This window comes from Neolamprologus brichardi, chromosome 12, assembly GCF_056152115.1.
Source record: "Neolamprologus brichardi isolate AB-2024 chromosome 12, ASM5615211v1, whole genome shotgun sequence".
NCBI lineage: Eukaryota > Metazoa > Chordata > Actinopteri > Cichliformes > Cichlidae > Neolamprologus > Neolamprologus brichardi.
The window spans coordinates 23,107,973-23,128,573 of record NC_142115.1 but is presented as its reverse complement, the minus strand read 5'-3'; the positions used below and the strand labels follow the sequence as shown (position 1 = coordinate 23,128,573).

At 40.9% G+C, this 20,601-nt stretch overlaps 2 protein-coding genes across 3 annotated transcripts; one reads left to right on the top strand and one right to left on the bottom strand.

The window, feature by feature from the left end:
* Positions 1-1,975: 1,975 nt before the first annotated feature.
* On the bottom strand, positions 1,976-7,396 carry tmed7 (transmembrane p24 trafficking protein 7). Of its 2 annotated transcripts, none has more exons than XM_006789762.3 (4): positions 7,294-7,365; positions 6,823-7,018; positions 5,207-5,452; positions 1,976-4,237 (listed from the first exon to the last, which is right to left on the bottom strand). In XM_006789762.3, the coding sequence occupies exons 1-4, from the start codon at positions 7,359-7,361 to the stop codon at positions 4,001-4,003; spliced, it is 747 nt and encodes a 248-aa protein (XP_006789825.2). In that variant the 5' UTR covers positions 7,362-7,365; the 3' UTR covers positions 1,976-4,000. The 2 variants fall into 2 exon arrangements, with proteins under 2 accessions (XP_006789825.2, XP_006789824.1); XM_006789761.3 differs by having other exon boundaries at positions 1,977-4,237; positions 7,302-7,396.
* Positions 7,397-9,120: 1,724 nt separating this feature from the next.
* On the top strand, positions 9,121-18,661 carry LOC102782129 (RNA-binding protein MEX3B-like). Its single transcript, XM_006789760.3, has 5 exons — positions 9,121-9,858; positions 10,766-11,004; positions 11,190-11,235; positions 13,808-14,523; positions 14,840-18,661. Exons 1-5 carry the CDS (start codon positions 9,255-9,257, stop codon positions 15,248-15,250), a joined length of 2,016 nt encoding a protein of 671 aa, XP_006789823.2. The 5' UTR covers positions 9,121-9,254; the 3' UTR covers positions 15,251-18,661.
* The last annotated feature ends 1,940 nt before the right edge of the window (positions 18,662-20,601 follow it).

Below are 20,601 nucleotides of genomic sequence, written 5' to 3'. Positions count from 1 at the left end.
AATGCACCAAATAATACTATAACTTGGGATATAGTTATAGTTTATAATAACAGAACCCAGAAAAAATATCAAGTGTTTAAGCTGTGTTTACCCCTGCACAGCATCCACTCTTCTTTGAAAATCTGTAAATATCTGTGAACTTATGAGACCAGGTGTTGGGCTTCTGGGAGATGACATCTGTAAAAGTCCCATTCATGTCTGATTCTAGATGCTCAACAGTTCTGGGTGGGTCTGCTTTTTCATATTTATTCATTTAGCTGCAAAATGTTTTCAGTTGGAAAAAGGTCTGGATTGCATGTTTGGCAGTTCAGCACCTGGACTCTTCTACTATGAAGCCACGCTGTTGTAATAGCGGCATTATATGATTTAGTCTCGTCTTACTCAAATATGCTAGACCTTCCATGAAAGTGATGTGCAGGATCCATCCATCCATCTTCTATTGCTTAGCCAGGTCTGGGCCATGTGGACAGCAGTTTCGGCAGAGATGCCAAGACCTCCCCTCCCCAGCCACTTACTCCAGCTCATCCGAGGGAACACAGGGGCGCTCTCAGACCAGCCAAGAGACATCATCTCTCCAGTGTGTCCTGAGTCTACCACGGGGCCTCATCCAGGGCTTTTCCACATTCTACTGTGAATAAAATGCAGGTTTATGAGTTTTTCTACACAACATTCTACACACTTCCTAAAGACCGAGCTAGGGATGGGTATTGATAAGATTTTCACGATTCCGATTCCATTTTCGATTCTGTTTAACGATTCGATTCTTTATCGATTCTCTTATCGATTATTTTTTTTAAAAAAAAGGAGAACACTAAGGTCAATTAGCTTAGATCTTTGTTTTATATCTTCTCTTTGAACAAGATAGAAATTTAGGAGTAACATGGCCTTACAAACCCAACAGTGAGATCTTAACAGATCCAACCTACGGCTCTTCAATGGGGTGTCACAGGGTCCCCAGGAAAAAAAATTGTGAATGTAAAATAATAAAATAAATATTCTTCTGTAGCAATAACAAAGAATAACATAAATGATTCTGTAGCAATTACACAAGAATATCCAGTAATGTTCCTGCCTACAATTAAACACATTCACTTACCGAAAATCGGGGGCATCTGCTGTGGCAAATGGGTGCAAGCCTTTTACCACAAAGTAGTCACTGCTCGGTGACATTCGTCTATCCTGGCCTGAAAGGAGACGCTACCGGTAGACTGCAGCAAGAACTGCCAGCATCTGAGCCAGACTCTGTCTGTCTCTCTCATCATGGTCCCCTAAATGCACAGTAATGGCAGGTTTTGTAATAAGGCAGATCGCGCTAACATAATATGCACTGTTAGTTGATTATTTACCTGCCGCATTAACGGGAGAGGACGTGCAAACGTTACTGCTACTGCTGGGTTGAGATTCACGAGTCCGGAGCGGAATTAAAAACACGACATTCATTTAAGGTTATCGCGTGTTTTGTGAGCAAATGCTTTTGCATATTCGTAGTGTTTCCTCCCTTAAATGAAATATCTACTTTGCAAGTATTGCAAGTTGCCCTGTTGTCATCCGTTCTCGTAAAGTATAACCAAACTTTTTAGCGTTTGAGCCGCCATGTTTCCTGCCAGGTAAATGACGCTCCGCAACGTGGTGACGTCATTCGGGGCGACTGGAATCGATAAGGGAATCGTTTGCAAAAATGGCAAACGATTCCAAGGAATTGAAACAGTGGGAACCGGTTCTCAACAAGAACCGGTTTTCGATACCCATCCCTAGACCGAGCTGTTTGTAAATTTGTTTTGTAAATGAGAAAAATAAATAAAGAATAAGACTGCATGTGACAAAGGAAATAAACTGAGTCTTGACACCCCTGACCTAAAGGAAACCATGAACATGCTTTAGAAAATTGTGATGGCCTTGACAATATCACCCCCCTCAGGATAAAAGAAGCATGAGCAGATGGTGTTATCTAGAAACCCAACACCTCAACGCACACAGTTTATTAATTAATGGTGACTAAATAAGTGCAGAATTTAACATTTAAACAAAAAGTTTATTCATCCATCCCACAATAACTTAACAACTTCCCACAATGCCTCGGAGCTGAACCTGTGCAAATGGAAATGCCAAAATTGCACCACATAAAACATGGCGACCTCTGGAGAGAGAATAACAGATCAAAATGATTGTTCTTGAATTTTTTGTTGTTTTTAACCTCTTAAGCCCCAACGCCCCCTGATACAGGGGCAAAAGGCAGGAGATCAGGTAGGCTTGGGGCTTAAGAGGTTAATCACTTCTATCCCAAGTAGGACACTTCTATAAACCTGAACAATAAAATGAAACAAGCTTTTTTGGCTTCTTTCAGCGGGATAATAATATTTGTACACTGATTTTTTTTTTCTTTTCCCATCCCTGACTGAAAAGGTTTAACATATAACCACAATCTTTTAGCTTTAGATCTGTTCTCATCTCTTTTCATATAGCTGTGTATAGTAAAATTATGTAGGTTAAAACAGCTTCTTTATACTTGTGCTTTAGCCAATGTCTATGTGAAAGAGATACATTTACAGTAAGATGTTTGTAAACCACAAATAAAGATCCACATGATTCCTGCCTGAAAGTCAAACCACCCAGGTGAACTAAGCCCATAAACCATTGCATGTGACCTACACTAGTACGAAAAAACTGCTCACCAAAATTTGTAGTGAAACCCCTAAAAATAAACATGCATGTTTAAAATTTCTTTCTGCACTGCTAAATAAATGTCAAAAAAGGGTGAGATGAGAGTTTTGAAACATCAAATTATAACTCGTATTCACTTGAATTATCTTCTATTCAAGCAACAATTCTTCCAACCACACAAATGTTACAATATTGTTGTACAAAACCAAATGGACAGCGTCGGCTCAAAGAAAGACAATGACTTAAGGAACTGGTACACCTCTAACAGCTGGGATTGCCACTTAACAGACAAAACGATGCGGTTTTAAATACAAGAATGAGTCATTTCTTTTTTGTCTGCCACAGAGTCACACAGATGTAATAATAAAAAAAAAAAACAACAACAAGAAAACCCTACATCCCGTATGTTAGAATTTATGTTGCACATTTAAACCGATCAATATTTCCCCCAATGTAAAAGAGAGCAAAATGGAAACAAAGCAAAAACTTACTTTTAATTTATAGAGATTTTCTTTAAGGAATTAGGGTTGCAGTCACTCGTGGTATACCTTCTGCATTTTAATTCAATCCTTCAACCCAACAACCACCTTATGAACAAAGGGTGTCAAACTAATATTGGATTAAAGGACTGCTTACTCTCTGCAGAACACAGCAAACTCTTTTCTAACTACTATCTAAAATGGCAAAGCTGATCAAAACAAAAAACACAACATCTACCATTTTCTCACTTAATAAAGTGAGTTTTAGTAACACAGGAAAAAAATGCAACAGATTTTTCATAAACAAATCCAACCTTCGCACTGAGAGCGTGGCTTTTGAGAGCTAGTGCAGATAAAGACAAATATCTGCAGTATCCTTATAATATGACTACATTTAGTCCCAGTATCCACTCGGGTGCTTATTTCAGAGCAGTTTGGGATGAAAATTGGAACAGATCATGAAGACAGGGGTTAGAAAAGGACACATTTAAAATAAGAACACATTTAGAAATCATTTCAAATATTCAAATGACTTAAAGTTTTTCTTTAGCTATATGGCCGGTGCTTGAACTGCTTCAAATACAGATAGTTACAAGCAACACAATCAAGTCTTCCTCCTGTTTTTTTCTTTTTTTTTTAATCCTCAAAAACACTTTTAACCCACAACTATTTTTTCTCCTCAAGACTAATTTGCATAAAGTTGTAAGAACAGCTGTACTGATTTAAGAAGCCGCGTCAGATTGTACGACCTGGCCGCTTGATATGATTCAATTACAGATCAGCGCGGCTGTTCCTATGCACTCCATGCACACAAGCCCAAGAACAGACAAAGGAAGTGATGAGTCAGATCTCAGAGGCTGTTATGAGCCCACACGTGTTGTCGTGGTCTTCTTGTCAGAGAAGAAGCTTCGCAGCAAGACCACCTGGCTGATGCTGACCACCAGAAGGATAATGGCTTCTCCGATGGACCAGAAAGCGACGCGGGTATTGAGGTCCTCGGCACGACTGCGTCCCTGGGCCTCACGGAGGCGAAAGTGTGTCTGATAGTCGATCACCGACTTCAGAGCCTCATGGATGGACACGCAGGCTGACTCCATCTGCAAATGGTGAAGATTGCAAAACAAAACTGATTTTAGATTTTTGGAAGATGGCTGAAAATATTTACTAAATTCATCCACCAGGAACATTAAATCTGCACGGCTGACAAATATGAGTCTGTCATTTAAGGGAGGGGTGGTGCTTGTATTTATATCATTGGTATTCTTTTGGCAACAGTGGTTTTGGCAGTGCTTTTTAATTATATTTCCTTAGCTAATATTACAGTATGCAGATGATATTTTGTGCTTTTTCTAGTCTGTCTGAACAGACATATATTTAAGTATTTGAACATCCCACATCTTGCTGTCTTTTTCTGCCTTTAGTTTTGTGCCTGATAAATGACAACCATTATTTACTTAATCTAATGAAACACAAAAAGGTGATAAGGTCAGACATTTCCAGAAGGATGGGACTAACATCTGCAACATTTAGCAGGAATTTTCCCCCCATTATTCTAAAAAGAATGACTCCAGCTCAGCCATATTATAGGATGTAATCAGCTTCCCTGAAGTAATTGCACAAAGTTCAAATGGTAATTTTCTGGGTTTGTCTGGGTCTCTCCAAACGTCTTTTTTTTTTTTGTTTGTTTAAAATCGTTCTTTGGTAGATCACTGGTTAGGATCACTGTCTTGCTACATCATCAAATTTCAGCCTTCTTTTAATTGATATTATCTTGTGAGAGTAGCCACAGTACTGAGATTTCATTTACAGACAAAGCTTGTCTGGTGACCCTTTCTATCTGAATAAAATTTTTTAAAAACTCTGCAAGGTGGCTGCTCTGCTTTTTGGGGGTTATTTATCACCAGGATATATTTGCTTTTAATTTAAAGAAACTGTGTTGGTTCATTTGTGCAACCAGGATGAAGGATAACCGTTTAGGTTATTTCACCCTAACAAATACAATGAAGGAAACATCAGTGAGAGAAACAGGTAGTTAACAGGTTTGTGTGTGCATCCTCGCAGTTTACCTGAGTAAGAGCAGTGACTCTGTTCTCGTTTGGGAAAAGTGGAGGGTCATCGCCAACCTGGAAGTCAAAGTAAACCGTCTTATGCGTGAAGGTGGAGAACTCATTGCTGAAGCAGAATTTGTAGGTGCCGTTCTTGGCTGCTGTGAAGGTAAAGCTGTCATATTGCTTCTTCATCTCCTTATAGAGTGTTGTGCCATCTGGGTCCTCCAAACGGCAGTCCACATCGTAATGACCACCGGTCACCACCTGGGAATCGAAAGCACAGAAGGAATGAGTAACAAAGCCAAGGAGGGGTAGGATGGATACTGACAAAGTGTTTTTAAAAATATATATGGATAGCGTTTTTGCTTACAGGTCAGATTCTTTATCAATTTCATGTCTGAGTCCTACACATGTTTTCAGTGTCAGTGCAAATTAATCTGAACGCAGTGTAGAAACAGAGTTTAAAACAACTGCCCCAACATAAGATAAGACAACCTTTATTAGTCCGACATGTGGGAAATTTGTTTTGTTACAGCAGAAAGTGGACAGTGAAAAGTTATATATCATCAGATTGTTATTACAGGCTAATTATGCACACAATTAAAAAATAAAAACAATCACCCAGATTAATCTTTATTTATTGCACTTTTTCTCTTTTTTGGCAAATACACTTGAGGAACCAGTATGTGATTATTGCACTTTTAAAAATAACACAACACTATGCTCCTAATGCATACTTGTACAATAATTCCCCACTCGCCCTGTGGGCTCTTCAGCCCTTGGTATTTCTCAAGCTTCTTGTATTCCTTCTTCTTGATTCACTTGGTATAGCTACATTCATCACCGTGGCCTTCTTCCTCTGATGGTCCACCACGTGGACATTATATTTGATTGGTTAACCATCACCAGTTTGTTCGTCTGCATCTGGAGGTCTCACTGGATGTTAGCTTGGGTTACTCTCAATCACCTTTGGGGTGTATCCCATTTTGACCTCTGGATTTCCAGACCATACTCGTCACAGATGTTCCTGTATACGATGCCACACACTTGGTTATGGTGTTCAATGTATGCCCTGCCTGCTAACATCTTGCACCCTGCTGTTATGTGCTGGATTATCTCTGGGGTATCTTTGCACAACCTGTATGATAGACCTCAACCTCTAAGGATCTTTTGCTACCACGAGTAGTGTTTCTGTGTCTACCCTGTCAAGCTTTAACCAGCCATTGGTAGAATCTTTCAATATCAGCCACTTCTTGTGTTTGTTATACACCCTGCATGTGTGTGTGTGTGTGTGTGTGTGGTTCTAGTGAAATGTTTAAGGCACATGTCACAGATAATGAATAAGATCATTTAATAGTATTTATTACTTATAACTTGGCCTGCTGCTACCTGGACACCTCTTGTTAGATTTAAATATTTACCTGAAGATCTTTCAGGTAGAAGTACAGTAACTGAGTTGGTTTACATTTCTAGTGTTTATCAGACATGCACATGAAGCTGTTCATGTCCCTGGGTTTTCATCTTTGACGCCTGATACAGATTTCAAGGGGACAATCTATACTCGATTTAATTTGGGGGGAAAACGACAAGGATGATTCGCATGGATGGGAGGGATCGAAAGAACAGACACGCACCTGGAACTCCAGGGTGCATTTGGTGCCCATGATGATGTCTTCGTAGAAACACTGTTTAGCGTTGTCTGGCAGCTCAAAAGTTAGCTCGGAGCCGAGCACCCACCCACAAAGCAGCTGGGCCCAGAGCACCTGAAGCAACACCCGAAGCGATCCGTGCATCCTGAAGACTGAGAGCCGACAGCTTCTAAGAAAAAAACTGTAAAAACAACAGATTTAAAACTAAAACCGTCACCGAAGGTGGCGAAAATACCGACAAGGAAAACCCGGACACTGATATAAGCGGCTAGCTGCTAGCTTAAAGCTAACTAGCGAGCTAGCTGGTCTTTATATTTTAGAGAAAGAAAGAAACTCAGGATTTGTAATATGTTTCAATGGTCGCTGTGTTGTTGTTTTATTAGGACATAAGTAGTAACAGGAGTTAAAATAAATCCAAATATTTACGATTTTAGATTATGTTTTACATAGAATTACCTACTCACCCCAGTCCTCACCCGGATGCAACTAATGCTAAGACGCGTATTACTAACGACACATCTCATTGGCCGTCATCCGTAAAAGCCCGCCTTTGCTTGCTCTCACTGGTGGAAAAACATAAAAGGAGGAGCTATTGTGATATCACGTGGGCCACAACCACGTAAGTGTGAGCAAAGCGTAGCTTCCCTTTTATTACCCGAATCCAGGGCTCCAACGTGGCCGCCGGTTAAAATGAAAGTGAAGGCAGTTTGAATGGAGTAGAAATGCTGCTTAAGCCCTATCGGTATAGCATGGTGGTTACAATTATGTTACTTATAACCAAATTTCATTAGACACATTAAATGTTTCGTAACATATTTGGGATATTTAACCCCTATGACAGCGTCACACATGTTTTTTGTTTGTTTGATTTGTCTTGTTTGTTTATTTCCTTTTGTCTTTTTTGTTATTACACTGTGCCTTAAGTTTTATATTCATTTATTTTATATAATGACACAATATATAAGGAGTAAGGGGGCGAAATAATCTTTAACATTTATCTGTATGTGGATGAATGTGTGAAGAAGTATATTTGGTTGTTGAAAGGAAAATTTTGATTTCATTTATTACTAGAAAAACATTTTGGCTCATTTTCTCAGTTGCATTATGGGTTTAGACCACTTTTCCAAACTACTTTGAGCTTTACTTTGGGTCCTTTCTGTATGGTGTAAAAATGAATGACTGACTTAAATATTAGTGGATAGTTTTCATTCACAATATGTAGTTGACTTGATTTTAAAGGTTATCGTGCTAGCTAATAATCTATTTTCCCTGTGTGTTTAAAACAAATATATAGAAAAATTTGTTTTTAAAACATTTTTGCTGGAGTTGAACATTGCAAAGTAACCCCTGAAATCATGAAAAAGAAATATTGGTCTTGAGTACATATTAGCATCTCTGCTGTGAATTGTAAGAATGAAAAACAAAAACAAAACTATATCATTCTATTCATGGCAGGCTTACCTTTTAAATGTTTAGGACAGCTGTCTTCAAACCCTTGCACTTTTCCACTTAGAGATGTTATAGATAGCAAGGAGCCAGACTTACATCGATCCTCTTGCCTTGCAAATAAAAACTCTCCATGCCTTCATTATACATTTACATCCCATCCCTATGAGCATTTATTTTTATCTCTCAATCTTGATGCCAACAAAACGCACACTGAAAACACCACAATGTCTTTCTCTCACATCTAATATTCATGTACTCATTTAATACTTTTGGGGTGTAGCCCATGCCTACACCCACAGATGTTGTATCATTCTAATATTCCCATGACACAACGCCCCTCATAATGTACGTTGAGTGCATCTTCCTGATAGTTGTGAAATTGCATCTCACCCTGAAAACAAGCTTCACATGAACATGCAGTGTGTATGCAGTGAAAGCAAAACAAGCCACAGAAATCAGTCAGATGGATTTTATGGTTGGGTTATGGTTAAGCAGGAAATAAAGCAAATGCATTATGAAGCAGGTGTCGAATGAAAGGTATCAAAAACAGTCAAAGGTTAAGAGGAAAGACTAGAGTTTAAACGAAAGTGGGAGAAAGTAGGTGTGGAGAAAGGAATGACTTTTTCATCAGACACACTGGAACATCATTAAAATATTCAACTTTGGAACAGCTTTGCTTCTTTCACCTTCACGCCACCCCCGCCGCCTTTTCTGAACGTTGAAATGATTGGCTCGACGCTGTAATATTCACTCCATACCACTTGGGGCAGTAATGTGCCAAATAATCGAAAGCCAGCTGTAAATGCGCCTCAATAAAGAAGAGAAGAGGAGCGCCGTAAAGACAAAACAAAGCCACACATTTCAACGAACAGGCGCTGGTCGCTTTTTTATTTTTATTTTTTGTAATCAAACAAATTTCATTCATTATTCATAACGATTACCGGCAATATCAATAAAAGGCTTGCATCATGCCGAGTAGTACGTCTTTGCTGGAGGCCGATGAGGGAGAGTCCGAGGTCCCACCGCCGCTCCTGCACGCTTTCGCCGGTATGGGCCTCGACGAGCAGCACGGCGCTCATAGCCAGACGCCCGAACTAGCTGACGAGAGCATCCCCTTTCACCACCTCCCGCTCTCCTCGGTCTCCCATTTCAGCCTCCTCGGTACGGTCCTCGACTTGAAGCCCTTACCACTGCCTCGTCCGCCCTCGGGAGACGAAATTAACCAAACGGCAGCGGCTGAGGACGAGGGGGAGCCATTAGTTGCAACCGATTCCTCGTTGCTAACGCAGGCCCACCACCGCAACCAACACCTCCTTTCTGGGCCGGCTAGCTCCGGGATGGAGCACATCGAGACTGTGTTGCTGTACAACGGAGACGAGCGGGACGATCCTGCGGCCGGCGGCGCTCTCCCGCCGGCTAACAGCATGACGATGCTACCGTCCGGCGGGTTCGGGGAGCCGGATTACGGAGAGGCCGAGACATCACTGTTGAACCGGCGTAAGAGCGTAAACACGACCGAGTGTGTGGCCGTGCCGAGCTCGGAGCACGTCGCGGAGATCGTTGGCAGGCAGGGTGAGTCGCTTTCTTTTTGACTGCTTGTGGAGCTAACGTTAAGGTGCTAACGGAGTTTAGACTAAACTTTGTGGGGCGAGTTAGGCAGGACCGAATTAAGGGACAAAATAAAGAAACTTAAAGAATCGTGAGTTTATAGTCTAATTAATTAAAGGCGTGGAACAGAAAAGCAACGAGATAAAACTGAGTTATAGCTTAACAAAAAAATCGTCGCGAAGAAAAGTGGCACAGTCAGCTACTAGCTTAGCGTTCCTCCCCCTTCAAACTGGGTCAGCAACAACACCCTCGCCCAACGCCCTGAAAAAAGTTTACAACTAAAGTTTTATTGGTCTCCGGAACCTACTCTGTGGCCTCGGTGCAGTAGCTCGCCTATATCACGGGTATGCTGTCAGTGAGCCTCCCCGTAGCCGTGCTTTGCTGAGCTAAACCAGCCTGGGCTTTGTCTCGGAGGAGAGGGCACCATTCTTTTGCCACATCAGCTGCAGGTTATAGTTAGCTCAGTGACATAACCGATATGATTTCAGTTAAACATCCCCTCGCTGTTCTTAGACCCTTATATGTGGTCTTTGTTTTATCTAAACTTTACATAGATGGCTGGACTCGGTTAGTGGGGCAGTTTGAGAGTAAGTTGGGGGATGGTGCACAGACTGCGGTGTTGACAACAACAGGAAATGGCTCTGGTAATGATGCTGGACTCTCAACCACTGCTGAATGGAATATTTAATTTATAAGCTATGCAACTTTTATGTGGCATTAATGACTGGAGACCTGTGCTGTAGTGCTTGTGTCATGATCTTTTATTAGTTCATTAGTTTATTAGGAGATGCAGAGTTTCAAGAGTTCAATGTTGAATCTGTGGAGGTTAATGTGGTTCCTTTATGTGCTTTTTAACTTGCCCATGTGACAGGCTGTAAGATCAAGGCACTTCGAGCCAAGACCAACACCTACATTAAGACACCAGTGAGGGGGGAACAGCCAGTCTTTGTTGTGACGGGGCGTAAAGAAGATGTGGCCATGGCTAAAAGGGAGATCATGTCTGCGGCTGAGCACTTTTCCCTTATCAGAGCCTCTCGGAACAGGACGGGCCCTCTTACTGCAGGAGCCAGCCTCGGGACTCCGGCTTTACCTGGACGGACTACCATTCAGGTTAGCAAGCTTGACTTTAAATGGAAAAAAAAAAGAAGTCATTCAGGGGTTGAGAACAACCGTTAGGATGACTCAGTGTTATTAGTATCAGTATCTAGGCAAAATTACTGTATAAATAAGGCTCTCTGTTGTGTTTTGTATTTTTAAAGTGTGTATAGCTGACCTTTATCATTTTAACTGTACAGGTGCGGGTACCATATCGTGTTGTTGGGTTGGTTGTGGGTCCTAAAGGTGGGTATTTAATTTGTATTGTTTGCATGAATGTAACTGCTGAAAGTCATAGTTTTAAAGTCTCTAAAACAAAAATCAGAATTGCCCTTTAGCTTAATTATATATTGTTTTAGCATAGATGGCAGGAAAGGTGTGAAACATACAATTTAGGACAAAAAGAGTCAGAAAAACAAATTTCATGTTAGCAGATGCAGACTAAAAGTGTTTTTGGATGATATAGGCAAGACACTATGGGACTGTTCACAGTTGTGTAGCTCTGCTATCAGGCCCCACATCTAACAGCTTTCTGTTTCTGTGTTGTCTAATGGATATCCTGTATTTCTAAAAGCCTCTGCATCTTGATATCCATCAGCTCAAGTCCAGAAGATTCCCTGTCGCTCTCAGCTAGTCTTTGTACACATTAGCACCTGTGTGTGGAAAAAGCCCTGAGGCTGATTATGATTTGCTCACTGTCTTTAACTCTTTGCCCTGTTGACATTACCAGCTGTGTGTCAAATAGCTCTGGGCTGTTTTTCTGTTTTTGTTAAACCAACCTGTAACGGTCCTTGCGATAATACCTGTAGAGGAAGTGGTGACGTGTCAAAAAAAAGTCACTGAAGTTGAAAATTTAGGATGAAACGCTGCGTCACACAAACACAGTCGAGAGGTGTGCTGTGGAGTATTTACGAGCATCAAAATGCACTCTAGGATATTGTTCTCGGTTAAAAACACAGTATTGACATTTGATAAGGTTTCCACACTGGATTTGAATTCAGTGTTTTGGTCAGGTGGTGTGGATTTCAGCCAGATGAGTCAGTAGGCCAGCCTGTAGTTGAGCACTGTAATTACTGCACAGCTGTGCTGTTTCCATTTTCAAAGCAACACACACAATGATTAAATAGATCTGAGTGTGGGGCGCTGGTTTGACTCACTGGGTTGAGCAACGGTGATGCATATGCTATAAGGTTAATGCTGAGGCCCGCTTTTGAGTTATGTCTTTCTCCAAGCTTCTCTCCTGTCCTGTCCAAAAAATAAATAAAATAAAAAAAATCTATAAAAAACAACAACCAAGAAACAAGTGTAACTGCCGTAAATGCACAATACTGTCGTTTAGAGCAGAGCGATATGACCAAAAATATGTATCACTATATAATTTTAAAATTTGTGATAACGATATAACTGACGATATAATTGACACTAGACAAAATACTTTACAACTCCACAACTTTATTAGTGCAAAAAAACCCCATCAATGTATTTTCACTTAAACAAGCAGCTGTTTTTTATGTGCATTAAAGTTACATAAAAATGTAACAGTGCAAATTCCTTGCTGACAGTTTAACCAAAAGGCATTTCCAGTGGAAATTGGCCGACATATCCTCAGCATAACCATGTATAATATCCACAAAACTTAAAAAGGGGTTATACACACACAATATGGTAATATTATGTTGAAGCGCAGTACGTATCACTCCGCGAGGCTCCTGCCTACGATAGCCGTAATGCTCCGACAATCCATCAAGCGGTGTGGCTTCGTAACTTAGCAAAGTCCTACTAAAACATTTGACAGATTTTCGAGCGCCGTGTACCACATAAAATCGTTTCGAGGTCAGTAAACACAACCAGGATTCATACATAAGGCACACGGGATTATAAGGGGCACTGTCGATTTTCAGAAAAATCAAAGGATTGATTTTAAGTGTGCCGTATTTTCCAAACAACACGGTAATAACGACGGCCCGCTAGAATGCGCTACCAAAAATAGTGCTTTGTTGTGTATCTGACGGACGAAAGCCAAACCAGTGCCACACTACTGAAGTTTCAGCATTTTTACAAACCAATTCTGGTTTATCCGTTTCATTTAACGATCAGCTTTCGCTCTTCTCATTCTGCGTCGCCGCCATGTGCGTATGTAAACATAGGCACTGCGCATGCGCGTTTTACCCATATTCTATCGCGATATTTAATTTTTCTATCGTTGCCCAAAATTACACTGGTATTATCGTGAACGGTATCATATAGCCCAGGCCTACTGTCGTTGTCACTAAAATCTTGAGTATTTAGCTGTGACTGCAGTTTCTGTGTGACAGTACACAGAGCTGTTAGTGTTGCAGTCGGAGATTTTGATGGACTATTATTTGATTTATGAGCTTTGTACCACCAGCTACTAAAAATTAAGCGTCCACGTGCCATTTGTTTGCTTTATATTGGTGGCTGCTCATATCAAATATGGACAAAGTTTCTGATCATGAGGTTAAGGTTAGGTGACACTTTTGTTCAAGCACTTTTTTCTACTCTTGTATCTGTGTGACGTCAAAGGGGGGAGGGGTATATCCCCAATACAGCAATCTCACTGCTCTGACTATGAGGACCTAAGCCCCGCCCACTTCCTATTCAGACTCTTTGTTTTTATTCGGAAGAGTGAAATTAAGGGGAAAGGAGGGTGAAAATGTGAAAATGAACATATTATATCCACTTCAAACTATAACGGACAGTCATGTTGCAAAGTGAGCAGAACGTTGATTGAGTCTTTGTACTCAACATGTGTCTCTCATGTTTTGAGTGAAAGAGCTGGTCTGGTCATATCTTTCAGGAGCAACCATAAAACGCATTCAGCAGCAGACCCACACCTACATTGTGACGCCGAGCCGGGACAAAGAGCCAGTGTTCGAGGTTACGGGCATGCCGGAAAATGTGGACCGGGCAAGGGAGGAGATAGAGGCCCATATCGCCCTCCGCACCGGAACCTGCGGGGGCATCGAGGCTCCAGGTGTAGACAACAATGACTTTCAGTTCAACGGGACAGATGTCAGCTTCGAGACATCGGCTGGTTTGGGAGAGGCCGGATGGCTTCAGGCAGGTGCATCATCACCAGGCGGCGGTGGCTTGCTGCCACTAAACATCAGCGGTACTCAGCGAGTCAATAGCAATATCAACAATGGCACCAGGATGTCTTCCAACTACCGCAACGACAGCTCCAGCTCCCTGGGCAGCGGCACCAGTTCAGCCGATTCTTTTTATAGCAGCGGGAACGTCAACCGACTGGCAGACGTCAGCCCGACCGGCCCGTTTAATGCCAACGCTAACAACAACAGCAATGGCGGCAGTGCAAGTTTCTGGTTTGGCGAGGGCCTTCTTCCCGTGGGGTCTGAGGAGCTGGTTGGGCTGGGAGGTGGAGGCTCCTCCTCAGGATTTGACCCATTAACCATTTCCACTGCCCATTCGTCACATCCTACTGCACAGCCACACATCTGGAGCCCCTTTGTGGACCACCAGCCCCTCCAGGCCTTTGATGCTCTTCAGTCTCAGGTAAGAGAAATTTAACAGCTGCAGTTTTATGGCCTCCTATGCAGTTTTATTTTAGTCTTTTTATGGTCAGCAGCGTGCTGGGGGGTTTTGATATGCAAATTGCAGGCTCAGAATTGTGATTTATCACAGATGTGCATTTATAAGGATTTTGTTATAACATTAGAAATCCCTTAAAAAATGATGGTGGATATAAAACTTGGTAAGCTAAGTTAATATGTTGTTTCTCACGAACGTATTTGCCTGCATAGCTCAATTTTAACATAAACTTTTTGATGGTGTCCATTTATCTAATCTTCAACACCTATGATGTCTCCAGACAAGCCAGCCTGGGACACCCCGGCTCTCGCCAACCTTCTCTGGGACCGACGCCTTGGAGCATCCTCAGGCCCAGCGCGTTCACCGGGGACCGTTTGGCTCGGCCGGGGCTCTCGACGCCCACAGGTTCCCCTCTTACAGCTCAGCCTTCTCCTCCTCAAGTGAAAGCACCGCCTCCTCTTCCTCCCCTCCCGAATCCTCGCTCGCCTATCGACTGGGGCTCGGATCAACAGGGAGGGGACAGGATTTGTGCGTCCAGTGTATGAATAACCAGGCGATCGCCGCCTTGGTTCCTTGCGGCCATAACCTCTTCTGTCTAAATTGTGCCACCCAGATATGCCAGGGTCCAGATGCTGTGTGCCCTGAGTGTCTGTCCCCAGCCACCCAGGCCATTCAGCTTCGCAATATGTGATTTTCTTCTTCTTCTCTTTTTTTCCCCCTTAATTTCCTTTATAACTGATTAGAGATCAGCCTGCCCAACACCTATGGTTCATGACGTGTGTGTGTGTAGGGGAGGGAAATACAAAACTGACCCCAGGTCAGTGTCTAAGTGTAATTCTCATCTGGCTTCCTTTAAGCTGGTGAAGCAGAGTAGGTGAATAAGGAATGATGTTGATTTAGGGCCGAGGTTAGGGTGCTGAGCCCGTTCACGTGCCTGGTATTGTGAAGTCTTCTTCCTTGATTGATCAACGAGAGGGTTCGAAACCCTCTATGTAGCATTGGGGGGAGGGTGGGGTTGGGATAGATATATTTTTTGATTCATATTTACTTTTTTGTCCTTAAAATCTTTAGTTATTGTTATTTTTTTGTATCTACCTATAATTTTATTTGTTTTAAATTGAGTTTGAATTCTATTGGCCTTTTTTGTCTACATCTCAAAAGGTTTTTTTTTTTTTTTTAATACATTGAATTATGGCCAAGACCCTTTGCCTTTATTTTAAGTAAAAAAAAAAGTAGAGGCAAATGAGTTTCCATGAGTTCCACATGTGACTGTATAACTACACTATTAAGGAAAAATAGTGTTCTTCTTGTTACTTAAAAACAAACAAACAAAAAACCAAGTTAATGCAGTAAATCTGATACAGCGTAGGTCGTCTTTTCAGAATTCATGTTTCCCAGATGATTGGTGCAAATATCATCAGGCTACCGGCGCACACCTGCGCGTCTTTAAAAAGGATGTTTACATTCAGTAGGACTTGAATGAGAAGTTTTGAGTACTGCTAATATAATAACAGTGTAACACACACGGACACACACCCGCGGCGTGTTTTTACTTTATTAACTACAATTTGAAAGTTGTCGCACTCCAACGGCAATCTCTCATTGCCTCATGTCTTTATTCTTTTCCCAGAATAACACCGACAAGTGAGTAACTTTTTTTATTACTTTTGGGGTCGAGATACCGCTTCAGTATCGCCACGTTGCTTTCCACTTATACTTACGAACTGTTTACGGTAAACTTGTGCCTAATTCCACTCTGAGTGTAAACAGAAGTAAACCGGTTCAGCGGACACATGGCGTTGCTCTGTCTTTAAACAAACTTGTGGCCTTTTTTTGGGAAGCCTGTAGTTAATTCACAACACTATCTTCAGATCCAGATTTTCGGGCTCAAAAGAACACAAGCTGACAGACCGAAGTCTTAATATATTTGTCGAGGTTCAGTCTCCCGAGACGCTCCTCGCTGGAACAAATCTTGTCTCACGAGGACGCTTTCTTTCGCTTCCTATTTTCCCAAGCTGATATCGAGCGTTGCTTTCATCTTTTTTGGCACCAAACTTTCTTATTTTGTCCATTTCTGTTGTCGCATTTCCCCACCCCCACCTCAGTTTATTTACTTCTAATTTATATGTTCGTTACGACCTCTTATGGAAACAAAGTACTGTTTTTCAGCCAAAAACAGATATGCACAGCTTGTACCTTTGGAAACATTCCTCCTCCCTGTTGTTAAAGTATTTACTCTTACTTAAATCTCACCTGGGAGGAAAAAAGAGATTTTTCTGAAACTATGAAGACAGCTGTGATCTGGAACAAATCCCTGTACTGTACAGGCAGGCTACTGATTCTTTTCTTTTTTCTTTTTGTAGACATCTCAGTAATATCCTTCTCTTTCACTTGAATGTCGACTCGTTTGGACGGCTCCACCCCGTGGCTGTCTCTTCACAGCTTTTCGGTAGGAAGTCAGGAAAATGATTCCAATGGGATGCAAAACTGAGATGAAGGCCGCTCGTTGCTTCACTTTTGTAATCCCACGTCTCTTCTGCCAGGCCTATGCAAAATTCATCTCAGCACGAAGCACTAGATAAGTGAAGCTTCTCGGGTTTCAAACAAACAAACTTTGGGGTTAAACTTGTAGACAGAAATAATCCGTCTGTTTATTTTAGTTTTTTATTCCTATTACATTTCAGTTCTTTCTTTAATGAGATGTTTTAACGGTACACACTTCACCTTTAACCAGCTCAGTTGCTGTTGTCCTGTGCACTACTAAGCACAGAGCTTCCCCATTATCATATCACACTATTGACTGGCCGGGACAGGCATGTTATTGACTTTCCTCTCACCTTCTCCATCTATATATATTTTTTAAATATATATATATATATATATACATATATAATTCTGAAACGTAAAGATATGGTACAAAAAGGATGAGAATCATCTCAAATCTTAGCTTTAAATATCTGTGTTTTTAGACTAGTACAGGACTGAATGAGCTCACGGACACTTTTAAAAGGGGGAAGCACTGGAACGAGTTCAGCTCGGACTGCGCTCGCACTACATTAGGTCAATGCTGTCTCTCTGGTGTGTGGACACTGGATTGCAGTCCCTCTAGCATTCCAGCTGTAACCAGTATTTTGGGAGTTTTTACACAGCTTTGCTCCGTTTCTTTTTAATATCCATCATCTTGGCCATGGATCATTGAGCTTTCATAACAAAATGCAACCAAACAAGTCCCGCTTCTGCCCCCCTCTTTGGGTCATCCATCCGTCCCGTTGTTTTCTCAGCTCTACGATGAGCCGATCTCCTTTTAGTCTTTCTCTCTCTGAGGGAATGCAATACACTGTCGGCCCTCAGTTTATCGATATGAATCTATTTACATTTTTGTGTATGTATTATATGATATTATTGTTAATGACTGATAAATATACAGAACTTATTTTTATTTTGTTACATTTCATATATACATAAATATATATATATCTTTAAAATGTTTACAATAAGATTTTTGTAAAAAATTTTCTTTTTTTTCTTTAATTTTCTGAGTGATTAGGTGAATGAAGAGTTGGAAACACAGACATGTTTCCACGCAGGAGAGTGTCAGTGCTGTCTGCTTGTAGTCTAGGTATTAGTTTACAGTATTGATCATAATAGTATTGATAGCTGCCGTTTAAACCTAGTGGAAAATGGAATGTGCATCACGAGCATGTCTTCATAATTTACCGCCAATGTAAAGCATCACACTGCAACTGTAAAAAGGCCAAGGATCCAAGCTGCCTGTCATGTCTGTACACCACCAAATTAAGAACGGTATACTATTAAAATGTATCTTAGATTATCTCTATATAAATACATATATTGTTAAGCTGTACCAACAGTTCAAAGTATTTGCTAATTTTACTACTTTTGTTATGTATATGTAGGGGGAGTCTTATGGCATATAAATTCTTTCAAATTGAGTCAGGAGTTTAAAAGCAGACTATATTTTATAACGGCCTTTTAAGTTATTGTGGCCAAAGCACTGATATTATATATTTGCTGTAAAGAGAATTTAAGAGTTTTATTTTTCTGATATTAAAGTTACTTAATAAAGACGGTTTCATTTTAAGCCATGCCAGACTGCTGTCATTTTTTTCTTTTCTTCATATTTCCCGTGGGATTGTTTTCATGAGGAGTTCAGATTTCATCAGAATTACAACATACGGGAGGATGTTTTTTGCGATTGAGTGGGAAGGTTCAGGTGAAATTTGAAGTTTGAAGTTATTATCTCAAAAGTTCAACTCAAACTTCTAAGTAAGTTGAAATTTTGGAACGCTAACCTTGAAACTCTTATGAGAAGGGTTTGTTTTTTTCCCCCCAACAGTGGCAGAAATAAGCTTTCATTTTAACAGGTATTCCTGATGAAAGCAGCACCACACTCCTCACTAGTGAGCATTAATGTCCCTCAGGACCTGCAAAAATTGAATTATTGGATCAAGATTGCAGAAAAAAGAACGATGCAAAGTGCAGCCTTTGAAAAAAATATTGATATGGAGTTGGGTAAGCGTTAAATAGCACGAGGACTTTGTTCTTTGAATTCTGCTGCTCAGACTAGGGTGAAGTTAGAAATTGTGATTAGAAATTCCAGTTTGGAAACACAGCACATAGTTGTTGTTTTTTTTTTTTACAGATTCAATAATTTGCCGCTCATCATCTCTGTAGATAAAGCAAAAAATAGAAATACAGTGTGTGTCAGTGTCGGAGCGCTTTTTTACATCCATTTTTTTATGGCTTTCTCTACATTACTTTTTCCGTATGCTTTACATTAGCCGTAGGGATTTTTGTAGTTGTGTTTCTTTTATTTATTTCACACCACTCAAACATCCAGCCTTGTACAGAAAGAAATCAGATATTAGAGGCAGCACGACTGAACGTAAGATATACATGACTGCTAACGGTTTTCATCAGGCAGTAAATTTGAAAAAGCCCACCCACATGTGCCTTCTATTCTTTTTAATCAAACATCAGCTCAAGTGCATGTTGTTCTGCTGGTATTATAAAGAATGTGTGTATTTACAGAATGCTTGTCACCAGAGAGGTTTTGAGCTGTGACAGTTGGAAAACTACAGGCGTAAATAAGGCAGGGTCTGCTGTGTCCTCTGACCTCATGGATATCCTTTAAAAATCATTTTCTTGATTTGTTGTCCAAATGTCTTCTGTGACAAACGAACATGGAAAAAATGGGTGCAACAGAGCAAAAAGAAGAATGGGGGGAGATATGAAATATAGCAAAAGTGCATTTGAATGAGGGGGTGGGGTCAGTATTTACCCACTTTTGTTTGCAAAGGGCATCTCCAGGACACAGGTGGGATTCAGGTCTGGGCTCTGACTGGATGGGGTATTGCAAATCTTTGTTGAAGTCATTATTTTGTTGATTATATGCTTTAACTTGTTACAGCAAAAGATAAAACTGCTGTTTATCTTTAGATGTCTTCTTGTGTTAAAACTTCTACCACCCTGACTAAAGCACAAGTCCCAGCAGAGGAAAGCAAGCCCCAAAGCATAACGCTGCCACCGTGATCATGATGTCCTGGTGATGTGCAGTGCTGTAGGAATGATGGCTACAAAGTTCAACACCTTGGCCCCACATGCTTTTTAATAACCTGGTGTACACGGTTGCAAAACGTATTCAGGGTTGGATGGTTCATGTCTTGCCACTACAGCCCATTTAGTACACGACCATTGCTTGTCAGAAATTCCTGCAGCTCCCCTAATGCTGCTGTAGGCCTCTCAGCAGCCTCCAGACCAGTTTTCTTCTTTTCATTAAGGTTCACCTAATTTAATTATTGCTTTCTTATGTTGCTGTGAAAAAAAAGAACAGGACACTGTGTAGAGAATATCAGGCCATTTTTAATTATAGACTCTCACATAAGAAATACAGGTAAACTTTATATCTGCAATTTGTCATAGTAGTCAGCATCAACTCATCTGAGCTGTCTTTTGGCTCCTATAATAACCGCAAGTTATATAAAAACATCTGTCCACCTTAAAGCACAACATCATATAACG